At 33.9% G+C, this 15,103-nt stretch overlaps 1 protein-coding gene across 12 annotated transcripts in view; it reads left to right on the forward strand.

Moving 5' to 3' along the window:
* Nucleotides 1-15,103, forward strand: part of RAPGEF2 (Rap guanine nucleotide exchange factor 2) — a 245,627-nt gene that overhangs the window by 181,825 nt on the left and 48,699 nt on the right. For 7 of the 12 annotated variants that reach the window (XM_046656205.1, XM_046656208.1, XM_046656213.1 and 4 more), the window contains 2 exons: nt 9,079-9,144; nt 14,679-14,810. In XM_046656205.1, the coding sequence (XP_046512161.1) occupies nt 9,079-9,144; nt 14,679-14,810 (198 nt within the window). The remainder of the gene's footprint in view (nt 1-9,078; nt 9,145-14,678; nt 14,811-15,103) is intronic. The other 5 variants (XM_046656210.1, XM_046656212.1, XM_046656214.1 and 2 more) reach the window with 1 other exon arrangement.

A 15,103-nucleotide genomic window follows, 5' to 3' on the forward strand; every position in this document is an offset into this window, starting at 1 on the left:
ATTAAAATGATTTTCTTGAGTCATACAGACAGTTTGGAACTAGCCATATATTCTTTCTAGAATTTCATATTATCCTAATGCTAATCTCTGGTTAGGGACGTGGTCAAAATAAGTATATATTTTGATTAGGATATTTAATAAATTGTTATTCTATAATAATGTGAGTATTTTTATAATCTGACCCCTTGTTCCTTGGAAATTTGGTTAGGCACCCATATAACTTCTAAGAGGCCAGAACTAATTACTAAAGTATTATAGCAATCAGTGACACATAACTAATCACCTTTATGGTACTTTAAGTAGATAGAATTTTTATCTTTTGAATAAGTTGAACAGTTAATTATAGAAGCCCCTCTAAGTATCATCAGGTTAGGTTTTGAAATGACATTTTTAAGTTTGTTTGCTGTAGTCCAGATGGGACGCCTCACTCCATCCTAACTTCTCTTCCCACTTCCATTCTAATCCTTTAGAATCCATTCTCCCTCCCCAATGCCTCTGAAAGAATGATCTAACACATAACTGGATCTTGTTAATTGCCTGTTTAAAAAGGCCTGTGGCTTCCTATTGCACTTAAAAAGCCTACTTTTTAGTAGGATTAGTTTGTATTACTCTGACCTCATTTGTACCACTTTCTCCCTCAACCATTCTCACTCTCTACCCTCCAGTCACCTTGAGCTCCTTTCTGTTTCTTGAATATTCCTAGGTTCTTCCCACCTAGGGCCTTTGCCCTTGATATTCCTTCCGTCTGTAAAGCTCTCCCCCAGATCTTTGCTTTGCTGGATCCTTTGTATTTATTCCTCTCTCATCTCAAATGCTATTTTCTCAGAGCAGCCTTCCGAGGTTGCCCCATCTAAAATAGCCTCTCCATTCCCAACCATCACTGTCCATTACATTACCCTTGTTTTTTAGTATTGTCTTTATGGTACTTACTGATATCTATATTTATTTTATTTCTTGTTAGTTATCTCTTCTTTCCCCTTCCACTCTCAAGCCCCTCTTGCCTCCAGAAGTGTAAATTCCAGGGAGCAGGGACTTTGCCAATGCCAAGCATTGCCATATAACTAGCTCCTGTAACAATGCCTGGCTCATTGAAGTAGGTGAATAAATACTTGTTAAATAATTGAGTAGATGAATGAATCTTAGAATTCTGAGTAGCATTCAAAGACTCTTCATTTTCTAGGCTTCTCTGTTGGAATCTATAGATAGGAAGTCAAAAAATTTTGAATCTAGAAGTTTTGTCCTTAACTTTTTGTCCTGATTTCTAGGAAATCCAAACTAAATATATTGCTAAGTATAGTTACTGTTAGCCTAGGTTTAGTATAATTTCATCCTTCTCCTATGTCTTTTCATTTTATTCTGGCAATCCTACCTGTAAACGCTGGTGGAAAAGGGGTGAATATAGAATTGGAAAGGGAGAGAACATTGAGATCAGACAGCCTTTGTTCAATTTCTCTCAACCTCAGCATCCTCAACTCTAAACGAGGGTTTGTAGTTCAATGATTTGTGTTTGTATTAAGTACGGACTATATTTTAGGCACTTTGTTTGAAGCAAGGGAAAGAGTGATGAAAAAGGCTGATATTTCCTTTTGAACTCATCTAGACAAAGCTGTGGACTGTTAAATCAGCAACTACTGTAAAGTCTGGTTAAGTTCTGTGACAGGCAACATTCTAGGTGCCACAGGAACATCTTACGAGCACTTCTAACTCCAGGAGAAGAGTTCAGAGAATTACCTAGCCCTGGGGTGAAAGTGTTGTTCTAGGAGGAGGGCATAACAAAGATCCAGGAGAGAGATACAGAGTGTGACATTTTAAATAATCATGAATAGTTTGTGTATCTAGTACAGAGAATGAGAGGCAGAAAGGTTGTGAAAAGATCAAAAGGAGAAGATAATGGGTGCAGTGGTTAGGAGTGTAAACTTTTTCCTGAAGGTAAAGAGAGTCCACTAAAAGATTTTTGGCAGGGGATTGACATGATCAGGTGTGTACTTTTCTATTATCTTTTAAAAGTTTTACTCTGGCTGCAACATGGAGAAGAGATTGAAAGGGAAATAGATTGTTGCAAGAAGCAAGATAGGACAATGGCAGTGTATTGGAGTGAAGTGGGATGATGTTTATAAATCCCGTATCAGAGTGTTTCCAACACAGAGTGGGAGTTTGGTTAATTTTGTAAGTTCTTGTTTTTGCTGATCATGAATTAAGGCTATGTAACTTCTAGGTTATGGAAGTTAAACTGTTTATATCTAAAGATACTTTCAAGTTATTAGTATTTGCATGTGTGTGTGTGCACATGCACACACTAATGACACCACTGATTATATTAAACCTGTCATAAGGTTCCCTAAGTGTATTTTGATTAATGCTATTCTATTTCCCTGATTTAAACTTGGGATAATAAATTAATATGTATACACGTACACACATAACAGAAAAGTTCAGAGAAAGTAGTTGAAGTTTAAGGAAAGTAAAAGCTTAATAGAGTGATAGAATACTAAATGTTGGTATTAATTTAGGAAGGATGTCCTTTCTAAGAGAGTTGCTCAATTGATTATGTAAATAAATCTTTGCAGATGACTGAGAAGGTCATGAAAAATGCTGGAGCATTGGCAGAAGTGAGGGTATTAGGAAGGAGTCTTCTTATGAGGTAATGTGTGCTTGACTGTGTCTTAGTAATTCACACTATTCATTTGATGATATGGTGTCTAAAGTCTACCAGTCTAAACAAAAAAAAAAAAGGCAAGATGAAGGCAAAAGGAAAAGAAAAATCTATTAGACGTCTTGCAGTTTATGCAGTAAATATTTCTGCTGGCCCTGGGCAATGAGTAACGCACCCCAAATATTCAGTCAGTTCTCCCATAATGCCATTCAGACAGAGCTAAAGTGATAAAGTTATCTGGTGTGCCAGAGTTGACACATAAAGCCCTTGAAAATAAATGTTAAATGTCTTATCTTTGAAGTCCTTGGAAATAAATGCTAAAATGAGTATCTTTATCATTGAAGTAAAAGTAAAAACTGATGTACTAGACACATAAAATTAATACCTACTATTACTACTATTTTTGTTAGTAACTTAAGAGGGATAACATATAATTATTTTTTGATTTAAAGAGTATTGTTTAGCTAAGGTGTAATACTTAGAAAAAGCAGCAGTTGTAGTAGCATTTCAAGGAAATCTAGAAATGACCTATTAGAGGTAAGATCTGAGATGTCATTTAAAAATAAGGTAGTTTCCTTTATGTGTGTGTTTCACACATATATAAGAGGAATGGGATGGGATTTCTCAGTAAATAACATTATATAGCCAATATACTCATAAACAATAACAGACACGGCTTCACAGTTGAGTCGCTACCCATGGTACATCCATCAAAATAAGCTATGATGCCCTTTTTTGTTGATGATCTCTTAATACAAGTTGTAATAAACATCTTTTTCTATTTGAGTTATGTGGAATTACTATTAAATTTTTGTTATAACAAAAATAATACATATTCACATTAAAAACTTTAGAAAAAGTTTTAATTTCATGATGCAAACCATTGTGAGTGTTCAAAACCCCCACTGGCTTCCCAGCTCACTCAGAGTAAAATCCAAAATCATTACCACAGCTTTCCTTCATGATTTCACCATAGAATATCTCTGTCCTGATTCCCTCTGATCTTGTCAGAGCATGTACTCACCTGTCTATGCCTGAAACATGCCAAGGCCACCCCTGCCTTTTGCTTTTGTTCTTGATGTCCTTGTACCTGAAAAGCCTTTCCACAGTGTGTATCTGCAGGGTTCAGGCATTCACTCCATCAAGGTCTTTATTCAAATATTACCTTAGCAGTGAGACATTTCACCCTCTGTATCCTGTGTCCTACTTTATTAATTTTCAAATTACTTACCTCTATGTGACATATTCTTGTTTGTTTAATGGTCTTCTTCCCTCTTACCCCCACATACAAATGCTAGGATATAAAGTCTGTAGGATCAAGAATCCACGCTTCTTTCTAGGGAAATAAAGTTTCATTACTTCCTGTTTTTTAAAAGCCCATAGCATAAATTTCAATAGAAGTATTTTTTTCTCAAGCAGTCCATTCAGTGAATTTTTGAGTACTCAAAATCAATTGACTAATGGGGCTGGCCCCGTGGCCGAGTGGTTAAGTTCGCGCGCTCTACTACAGGCAGCCCAGTGTTTCGTTGGTTCGAATCCTGGGCACGGACATGGCACTGCTCATCAGACCACGCTGAGGCAGCGTCCCACATGCCACAACTAGAAGAACCCACAACGAAGAATATACAACTATGTACCGGGGGGCTTTGGGGAGAAAAAGGAAATAATAAAATCTTTAAAAAAAAAAAAAAAAAAAAAAATCAATTGACTAAGTAGGTAGCTTCTAGACTTAATTTTCCATTTAACCTATTAAACAGTACATTTTGAGGACAAATTATTAGTTGAAAGCCTTATATTCCCATCATATAATATTTGCGTCTTGAAATCTGACTGAGTAGAGATTAGTGCTCTCCAACTCCTAGGGCACCAAACAACTCTAAATATATTTTATACTGTCTTTGCTTCATAAGGAACTATGATACTTAGTTGATTTTGTTTTTAACTTGTATAAATAGCACAAGAATTTTTCATAAAATTTTTAGTAATTATATTCCTTTGGCTTAGTTATGTACTAAAGTGAATTTTACACAAAAACAAATATAAAGTTTACTTTATAACATATACTTTATACATATATGAAATGTGATATATGTTATATGTAAAAATATGTGTGTATATATACATATATGTATGTGTGTATATGTATGTGTGTGTGTTTATACATAATATATATATTTATCTACTAAAATAGTATGATTAGAATGATTTCTTTAGGCACTAAGTGAGAGATAATAAAAAATTTTCTCACCTCAGTATCACATCTTAGATCTTCCCTGGCTATCCAGTCAATATCACATCAGTCTCTCTTAATCTTTGCTGGATATAGTATTTGTCACTACTTGACAATTTTCTTCATTATCCTTTTATTATTTTTCTCCACTTACTAGTGTAAGATCCATGACAGCAGGGAGTTTATCTTAGTGCTATATTTAGAAAACCTGGAACAGTGCCTTGCATACTGGTAAAGTGGATTTTTAATAAATGTGTCTGAGTGAATAAGTAAAGGAAATCTAATATTTATTTTATCCAAATTGCACACAATATTCTGAGGTCAGAATGTCATCAGAGCCCAAACTACTTCACCTTAAGGAATTTAGAATTTCATTGTGGAGGATTTTTCACAAATAGGTCACAAAAATGATCATAGTGTTTGTATGAGTTAAGATAATGCTGGCCGTTGTACCAAACCAGACAAAACATAATGGTTGAAACACAGTTTATTTTTCCTTTGCGTAAAATCCAAAGCAAGTACTCTTGATGGGTGGACAGTTCTTCTCTAAGCAGTGATTCAGGGATCCAGGCCCCTCCATTTTGTGGCTTGGTTGGCTAAGCTTCAACACAAAGCTTCTATTGTCTTCTGACAGAGACTCTCTTGATGCAAGGGGAAAGATCATGGTGGGTTTGTGGAAGATTTTTACAAGTAGGGTGTAAAACTGGCATGTATCACTTCTGTTTGTTCATTCTCCAAAGGCTTGAACTCCATTATATTGTCACACATGTAACTGTAAGGGAGATTGGGAAATGTGATCCAGCTGTGTTCACTGGAAGAGGAGGACATTGGTCAATAACTAGCCAGTCTTGGCCATTTTATGGTATTTTATTGTAGAGACCTAAGTACATTTGTGTTTGGATGTAAGGTCTTTTACAGCTTTTAAAGACTTAAAAATTACTTGCAGGTTAATGTTTTTAATTCTGTGTGAGGCTTTCTCCCCAAACCAACTGTTTATTTTTGTTCAAAAAGAAGGCAGCTTAGGATCCTCCATGGATCCCATAGGAATATTTTTTTCCTTGACTTTAAACATGCTTTTCCCTAGCTCCATACTCCCTTGAGCATTTGTACAGTGGGGATAACGAAGGGCAGTCCCTTTAGAGCTCATCAGAGGTGTTGTCTAATTGGTCATAGAAACTGTCTTCTGATATTGCCAGCAGCTCCCACCCTCTCCAGGGACTGTTACTTCCATAGCACAAATCCCACTTGGTCCTGGAAAACAAGAGACTGACAACTCAAGTTTTAGTAACTGTAGAATATTATCAGTATTACCATATAGGTAGTCATAAATTTTGCTAAAAAATATATTTATTGAATTGTTTTTCCCATTAGAAAATGAAGCTATGGTTATTTTAGTGTAAGATTTCCTTAAGGCATTTACTGTTTAAATGAGACAGAAGACAGGTGCAAAGATTAGGTGAGAATATGGCCCCAAATAATAAATAAAGTCAGGGTCCAAAGTAAGAAGGGTATAAATTTTGGAGCTTGTAACTGGTGGACAAAGCACTGGAGCTGTTTGAGCTTCTCTTACTTCAGCAATTAAATGCCACATCTGGGCTCTTTGTAAGTATTAGAACAAACAGACATCGAATATTCAGCACATTGCTCATTACATAGTACATGTCCCTGGAATAACGGCGGTAATTATTACTAACATGAAGAGAAAACATACAAAGGAGTTCGGATTTAAATAGGTGAAATGCTACCTAGAAGATGATTTTTAAATTACTTGACTCAGTGCCAACAGTTACCATGTATTTTATTGAAAATTTCTTGGACTGAGTGATCTAAGAATTATTTTGGTATCCCTCATAGAAATGTGTGCTTTTCAGGTCAGTGGTTATTGACAGTTGCAAACAACAAATTGAAAAGGAAAAGGGATTATATGCTCTGTGTGTGTGTTTGAAGTGAGAATGGAGTGGCTGTCACTTGAAAACCATCATAAAATTGTGTTTCTTCATAGGCATGAGTACATTTCATTTGGCTATACATATATTAATCAACAACCTCAATATTTCTGTGGAAAATTATATAAATAGTTTGGATTGTTTTGTTTTAGGTCCCAGATAAACATTTTCATTTTGAAAAAATACAACCTTCTTTCAGACGACAAACTTTCAGTTGTTCTGATATTAATTATAGAACTGCTCTCAGTATGCTGGGTGTCTTTCTTTAAGGTGATGAAATTAGTTGACAGGCTTATATCATTAACTAACTGTGTATGTGTGTGCATAAATTTTTTTCTGATTGTCAAATGTTAGGGAAATGATAAATAAGGCAAGGTTTTATTTCTGCAAAATTTAACTACTAGAAAAGGAGTTGCTTTCATCTGTTATAAGATTCTCTCAATTTATTTTACCTTTTTTTTGTAATACAAAAAAGTTCTTTTCAATAAGGAACATAAAGCTGAAATGACCTGAAGCAGTGCTAACTTGGAATGCTTATAAGGTCACATGATAAAATTGATATAAAGGAGTAAATGAAGTTTTACATTTTACACAGATTTAATAATGATTCCTGGATACACATATCTCAAAATTATAAGTACTGGATATTACCATAAACATTTTAAAGATTAGTTTAAAGTGAGAGTGAAGAATTATTTTAGATGAATATTTTCTGTGTAATTTTGAAATTGGTATGAGAAACTACATTAGTAAATTGATATGAGCAGCCATTTGGCCATTTCATCAAAATCCATGAATGTTTCAAGTCAACTCATAAATTAAGAAATACACTGAAGTTTAATGCTTAAATGTGTGTGCTCCAGAGGTGGACCTCCAGGGCTGGGATCTCTGTCAGCCACCTTTTCGCTGTATGATCTTGGTGCAAATCACTTAACTTTTCAGTGTCTTAGTTTCCCTCTATCTAAAATGGTCGTAATGATACCTACTTCATAAGATTGTTGTCAGAATTAAATGAGCTAATATGTATGCAAGTGCTTAGAACAGGGCCTGGCACATAGTAATGGTATATACATAATCTTCTTATTGCCTTTTCTTTGAGAAAAATAGGGCATAGCCTTACATTTTGGAATATATGGTACTTAGATCATACTTTCTCACTTTGCTAGATTCCACTCTTATGTTTTGAAGTGAAGTTCATGTGGGTTTCCTTCTATTCAGTGCTTTATTTCAATATTCCAATAGTAAAACCTTTCTAAAAGTATTTGATTGAAAACATCAGTCATGTAACCGACAGCCTTTCAATCAATTTACTAGTTTTGATTGTTTATTTTCCTCATCAGGGCTCCTAAAGTGTTTTATTTGTGTTCAAGTTTGAACACAAATAAACCCTATTTACGAACCCCGGTTCATAAACGTAGGAATTAAATTTAGTTAGATTGTAATTTTCCCAGCTATAGCCAATGAAGTTTATGATTCATTTATGTGTTACTAACCCTAAAAAACATCTGGGTGGCCCTTCTGCCCTGGGCAGAGGGCTAGGTCACTACCACATTTCAGTAGCTATTTCTAACACATAAAAGTATATGTTTGACGGAAAGCCATGTGAAATATTCATGTATATAAGCTATATCTTAATCTCAAGTCCTCTCTGTTACAGCTCCCTCTAACACATTATTTTAATGTAGGAAAGTAGCTGGGAATTTTTTAAATAAAGCGTGAGCACACTTGCACTTTCCTTCCTGCACAGTGTTGCTTCTGTTCAGACTGTCATCTAGAGTCAGTGTGCTCAGGATGGCAAGAAAAATGTTTTATGGTTAAACCACACCTAGTTGACAGCATGTGTCTAGGCCAAATACACAACTGTTTGGAGGTTTTTGCAGTCAAACAGAGTAAGACTGTACACACAAAAGCACAAACTCCCAAGGTGTTATCATTTTGAGAGAATTCTTAGCTATGAAAATTTGAGTGATTATAAAAGAGAGTAATCAGACTATAAGCATATCATGACAATGAGGTTATTATTTACTTTGCAAAATTTAGTACAGTATTCTGAGCAGTATAAATATACTGCTGTATAAATATACTGAACAGTATAAATATAATTTATTTAAAATGTAATATATGGACTTTTTGGGCAATATATATAAGTAAACTACTATAATGGTAGTGTTAGGTATGACAATGTCAAAAATAAGTTAGTTTTTTTGTTTGTTTGTTTTTCATTGAATTTGAAAAATATCTGACCTAAGATGCTGGAGGACCTTGGCTGGAAAAATGACAGAGAGAATGAAAAGGAAGAGCGAGGCATCTGTAAGGTAGATTCTATAGGTCACAATGATTATTTCGTTTAGTCATTGTATTACATTGTACTTATTTTATGGAAGAAACTAAGGTGCACAGAAGTTAATTAACTTGCTCAATGTTACCTGACTTATGAGGAAGTTGAACAGAAGATAACTCCGTGTATGTCTCACTTGAAGCTTATGTCTTTTGAGCCTGGCAGGAAGCTGGGAGAATGTAAACAATTCTTACACATTGTTAATTTTTTGGCAATTTTCTCCAGTGGATGTAAAGCAAATTTATGTAGAACCGTTACTATAAAACATAGATCAGTGTTTTTAACATCTACTTTATTTTAATGAGCAATATTATTATATTTATCGGTTTATTAAACTATTGTCTCATGACACTTTTGAGAAAACTTTGTTTCTTGCCTTAATATATATATTTATGAACAAGAGAAATTGTATATTGTGCAAAAATCTTTCTCTTTGCTTTGTGGAATACTGATGGATGAAATATTCAAGGATGACTGTTGGATCTAGAGCATATCTTAAGAGGGTATGAGGGAAGCAAAAGTTACTTCTAATGAATAATATTTAAGAGTCCAAATGTTTACTTTTTCTGGTGTTCTTAAAGAAATATGATTTAGAGAAATAAAAGTTGATCATATTGTAAAGTGTTCTTTAAAATGAGCTGTTAAATAATATTCCTGCCCATTCAAGCTGTACATAGAAACGGGTCAGATAGTGTCAGGAAGAGTAGTATCTGAAAAGATCAGTAGTAAAAGAAAATCAATGTATGTGTTTGTGTACATGCAGAGAGAAAATATGAACTGTTTTTAAAACACAACTTGAGTTCTAAAGTGAGTAAGGGAATAGTGTCTGCAGATCGATGACTTTGGTCACTAAAGCCCTTTCTGGGAGTAGCTCACTAACCTGCTGGTATCTAATCTTAGATTCCAGCTACAGGAATTCTAGAGCTGGAAAGGACCTGTGTCTTACACAGAGTCCGGCAGGTGGTAATCTATAGCTAACACACTTCCGTAGTGATTTCTGTGTGCCAGGCCCCTCTTAAGTGCTTTATGCCCAGTCATTCCTTTAATCCTCACAACACAGTTTTTTCAATAAATGATGAATGAATAGAAAATATAGGAGACTGCATTTTCACTGACACCTCAGAGAAAAATAGGAAATGTGTTCAGTAATAAACCAACTCTTCCTTGCAGAGCTTGAAAACATGAGCATAAAGAACACTCACAAAACTCCAGTGATAATATAGGGAAAAGAATATTCATTTGGATAAATTGTTAGTGATACATCTTAATATGAAGTTAGTTTTTAGTCACTAAGTGTGATATTTCACTTACCTTAGGTAGTGTTACTCAAGATAAGTTGCCAGGGAAGATTCCGTAGATTTCAACAATCACCCCAAACCTTGTGTATTCTGTTGTAACTATTTCTTGAAATAAAGTGATTCTAAGGTTACTTGGGGAAATTTTCAGTTAAATAAATTTCAACTGACGGTGGCAGTATTTTTTTGTTTTTTATTTTGTTTTTTTAACTATTTCTCAGTGACCTTAAGTTCATAATAATACATTGTGGAACATGAATCTCTATTACATTTCCAGTAATATACCAACTCTTCCTTGTAGAGCTTGAAAACATGAACATAAAGCAGTCGTTTGGGGGGAGAGAAAGAAAGGGAAGAAGGGCAGCCACCCTAGTCTCTACTATGGTCATTATCACCACGTTGAAGAATTTTACCAATTCAACAAAGTATTTTCTTAGTGCTGTCAGAGACTTCAAGGCATTCCATACTCATTGCATTTATGGTCAAAATGAGTTCATTTATTAGCTAGTAATTTTATAAATGCCAGTCATTAGATTAATTAATAAATCAAAGACTATCAAATGCCTGTTCATATATGAGACTTCAGTATCTTTTGCACGACTTCTTGTTTAAAGCTAATTGGTGTAGCATCCCTGTTTCTCCCAGAAAAGGAAACAAAACAAGTTATTATACAATTTATACCCAGATTTTACAAAACTATGATTAATTTTAAATTTATGCTTACTTAATGCATTTAAGAATCCGATTTAAATATTACCCATGTTATTTCTTATGTAGTTAGTAGTGTTTATGGTTAAACTATGATTCAATCATTTGCCTAATAGTAGTTTATTACAATTGTGATTCACAAGTACTATCTTTTTAGGAAAATTGGTTGCTTGATCCAGGAAAAATTTGAGTAGTATTACGTTCATATAATCAAATATTAAAATAAAAATATTTAAATGATAAGAAAAATGTAAGAGGTTCCTTTGAATAGCGTTCTTAATGCACTGCTGTGAAATATATTACTAAGATCAAAAGGTATAAAGTGTGTTATTCTCCTTTAATTTATTTATTATTTAATTTCATTCATATAATTACTCTTATAGTCTCAGCTTCAAAAAATTTTCTTATTCTTTGAACAGAATTTCTGTTATAAATGGTGGCTAGAGTCACAAGATAATTCACAGCCCCATTTTAATCTGAAATTTAATTGAATAGCATACTGATAGTAATTTAGATAGACATTGGCTCAAGCCTAGAAAAGTTTAGAATAAGTGAATCCTGTTGTCTGTGGCATATGTGCTCCTTTTTTGTATATTTTACTGAGACCATGAATTACTGTCTCCCTAGGGATTCTGTGTTATCCTATTGCCCTCTGGTTTAAACATGAGTGCCTGTACCAGTGTTTGCCCCTTGAATTCCAATCCCTATATAGTTCATTTGCCTCTTAAAGACCCATTTTCCCTAAGTATGGGCTCAGGTCTCTATTCTCTTAGAGTGTTATGGCTGGGCCAAATGTATTTCAGACTCTTTTCCCTTATGGGAACAACTTCCACAACTTTTCCCATTCTATAACCTAGGCTGATGTGTACTGTCAATAAAGTTTAATCATGGTACTGTTATCCCAATCTATGGGGAAAAATTTCAAACTTTCTTAAACATGGCATCTATTCTAATATAAAGAAGTATTTAGTTAATACTAAATTGTGTGTGCATTTATTCTAAGTTTAATATAACATTATTTCATGTTGTTATGCAAAGAACATAGGTGGTGGTGGGGAGATAAAAACCATACTTAAAAAGCTATGTTTGATTTATTTTTCTATTATGCATAACACTTATTTCAGTGACTTTTTGGGTAGTAGATGTTACATTTGGAATTGGGAATGTCTTATTCATCTTGATATTCCATGCCCCTAACAGAGTGTCTGATATTGCAGATACTCAATAAGTATTTATAGAATAGAATTGAATTCTTAAGAGTGAAAGTATTTCTCCTTTTCTCTTTAGGCAGTCTTTATAATTCTTAGACTAATATAGCCATGTAATTCTGTATTTGTGGCTCTAAGTAGGAATAGATGAAGATTGTGGTATATAAAGGCTGAATCCATCTCTCTTCTGTTAGATATGGAGCTCTATGGCTCCTAGTACTTTCCACACAGGGAATTCTCTGGCTGATGAATACTGAAGTGGAGAGAGTCCTATGAGACTTGAATAAATAATTGTTTAGTGAGTAAAAATTCATTAGATAGTTATATCTTCATTTGACATATTTAAGTTAATTTTTTAAAAAAATCACACTGTGGCACATGTCAACATGAGTCATGTCTATGAAAGATAATCAATAGGAATCAGTTTATTTTTCTGTAATTACATGTATTGATTGATGCCTTTTAAAATCGCTGAGCCGTTGAGTAACATTTCCCCACTTGCTGTCTGTGGCGAATAACTGAATTAAATGGAAATGTGGCTAGGATGATGAAGGATGTTTAAGCTGGCTTTGAACATATTATTTAATATCTGATATCTGTCGCTTAACTACATGTAAAATCATTGTCATTAACACATCTCTGTAAACTTCTGTCTTCAAATTGTTTCTGAAGAAATCTCGCGAATATTCCACTATTCTACATTATGAATAAAATACATAAAAATTCTCAGTTTAGAGATATTTGCCTATATATTCCTTACAGGGAAACTGCTATTCTCCTAAATTTTATCTAATATTTCACATCTGCAATTATCAGTTTTTTAAAAACACTCTTAGTGAGATATGTCATATTTGCAATGATTTCACACATTTCAATAAACATCTCACTTCTCTGAGCTCCTCCCTCATATGTTTATCCATTTACTTGGCATCTGATAATATGCTCCCCCTAATGAATTTGTGTTTGAATCTTTTCATTGTATACTTTATCTCCCATGAAGTTAAAAAGTCTTATTTCTGTACAAATTGTATTAAATATTAAATATCATAATCTGTCAAATCAGGTCTGAATGACTGTGGGATATAAATACATTTTGCCTCTTTGTTTGGAACTTTGAGGTAGCAAAACCCATTGGTCATTGTCATAAACCTGAATCGGCTCCCTGTAAAGCTTATTCTAAACTATGGAATGGCATCTTCTTTTTCAAAGGGGAGAAGGGATGAGGGTCAAAGGAGAGAAGGGAATGTTGCTAAGGTAAACTCTTATTTAAGTTTTATTTTAACAGTTAGTCTTTATTATTATTCAACAGCTAAATAAGATCAATATGCAGGCAGGAAAGAAAGAATGTTATCAGTATTGCATGATGTCAGTTAGCATATGTTTTGAAATGTCCTGTATGTTATTGGCCAGTGTATAATGTGATATTATAGATAAATAGTGCCCTTTTCTTAATTCAAAAGAATTGGTAATAACATATGAGTGTAAGATTCTTAAGGGCAATTTTTCTTAGTGTCTCATTCACTGACTAGCACGTAGTAAGAGGAAAAGGGCTCAGTAAATATTTGTATGAATGTGTCCTTTTTCAATGCGTTTTCTCTGCTATATGGGGGAGTGGTAGAAGCACTTCAGGGATGTGTAGTGAGTGAATCTGATCAGTAGAGGCTATTTTTATTTAAGACTTTAAACACAAGTAAGTAGAAAATTGATATTTAGGTGTATGTGTATAGACAGGTAAATGTTGTCTATAACTTTCTCAATTCTAAGTTGCTTGAGGGCATTCTTTCCTCTGTTTTCTCCATAGAGCCTAGCACAGTTTCTTGAATAACAATACACTTCGTCAATTCTAAGATGCACCTTTTTTTTCCCCTTTAAACATCATTTAGGCATATAAGAACCTCAAATCTGTTTTCTTATTTAAGCTGTTTCTTGCTACAAAGTTGCATTTGTGATGGCTAACAAATAGTAGTAGACTAATTTGCTCATTGGTGTGTAATTTGAAAATTGTAGCTCATTGAGTTAAATGCTCACCCAAGTTCATCTTAACCACCCAACCCACCTATTTAAGCATTGAATTTAGTATTATTTAAGGTTCATTGAATGCCCATAAACTTAAAAAAAATTATTTTATGATTTGGGATAATAGGACAGTATTTAGTAATTTGTGAACTTGAAAAATAAGGATCTTTCCTAATAATATTTTTTGCTAAATGGTGTGGGGTAGAGCATAATATAATTTTTAAATGTCTTATTGGAGTTCTTGATTCAAATTGTAATCCTAGTTTTTCCTGCTCCTTCCATAGCTTCCTGCAGATTTCACAAAGCTACACCTTACTGATAGTCTCCACCCACAGGTGACCCACGTTTCTTCTAGCCATTCAGGATGTAGTATCACTAGTGATTCTGGAAGCAGCAGTCTTTCTGATATCTACCAGGTAAGAAGGTGTTTTCCTTGTCATTTGCTTCATTTTCCTGTATTCCAAGGAGTTTTATGATTCTTAATTGATAGCATCTATAAAGTAAATATATGTGTATATTATATGTGCATATACATGTACATAAAATGTTAATGTTTATGCTTCATACAGACGTATAGTACCTTATATGTTTGTTTTAGGAAGTAGAACTACTGTCTAATTGTATTTGCCTCTGCTATTACCGGTTGTCAGAAATTTAAATAGAGTCATTACAATGGAAATATTTCTCTTGACTTGAAATATTTTATTAA

This window comes from Equus quagga, chromosome 3 (genome assembly GCF_021613505.1).
Source record: "Equus quagga isolate Etosha38 chromosome 3, UCLA_HA_Equagga_1.0, whole genome shotgun sequence".
Classification (NCBI taxonomy): Eukaryota; Metazoa; Chordata; class Mammalia; order Perissodactyla; family Equidae; genus Equus; species Equus quagga.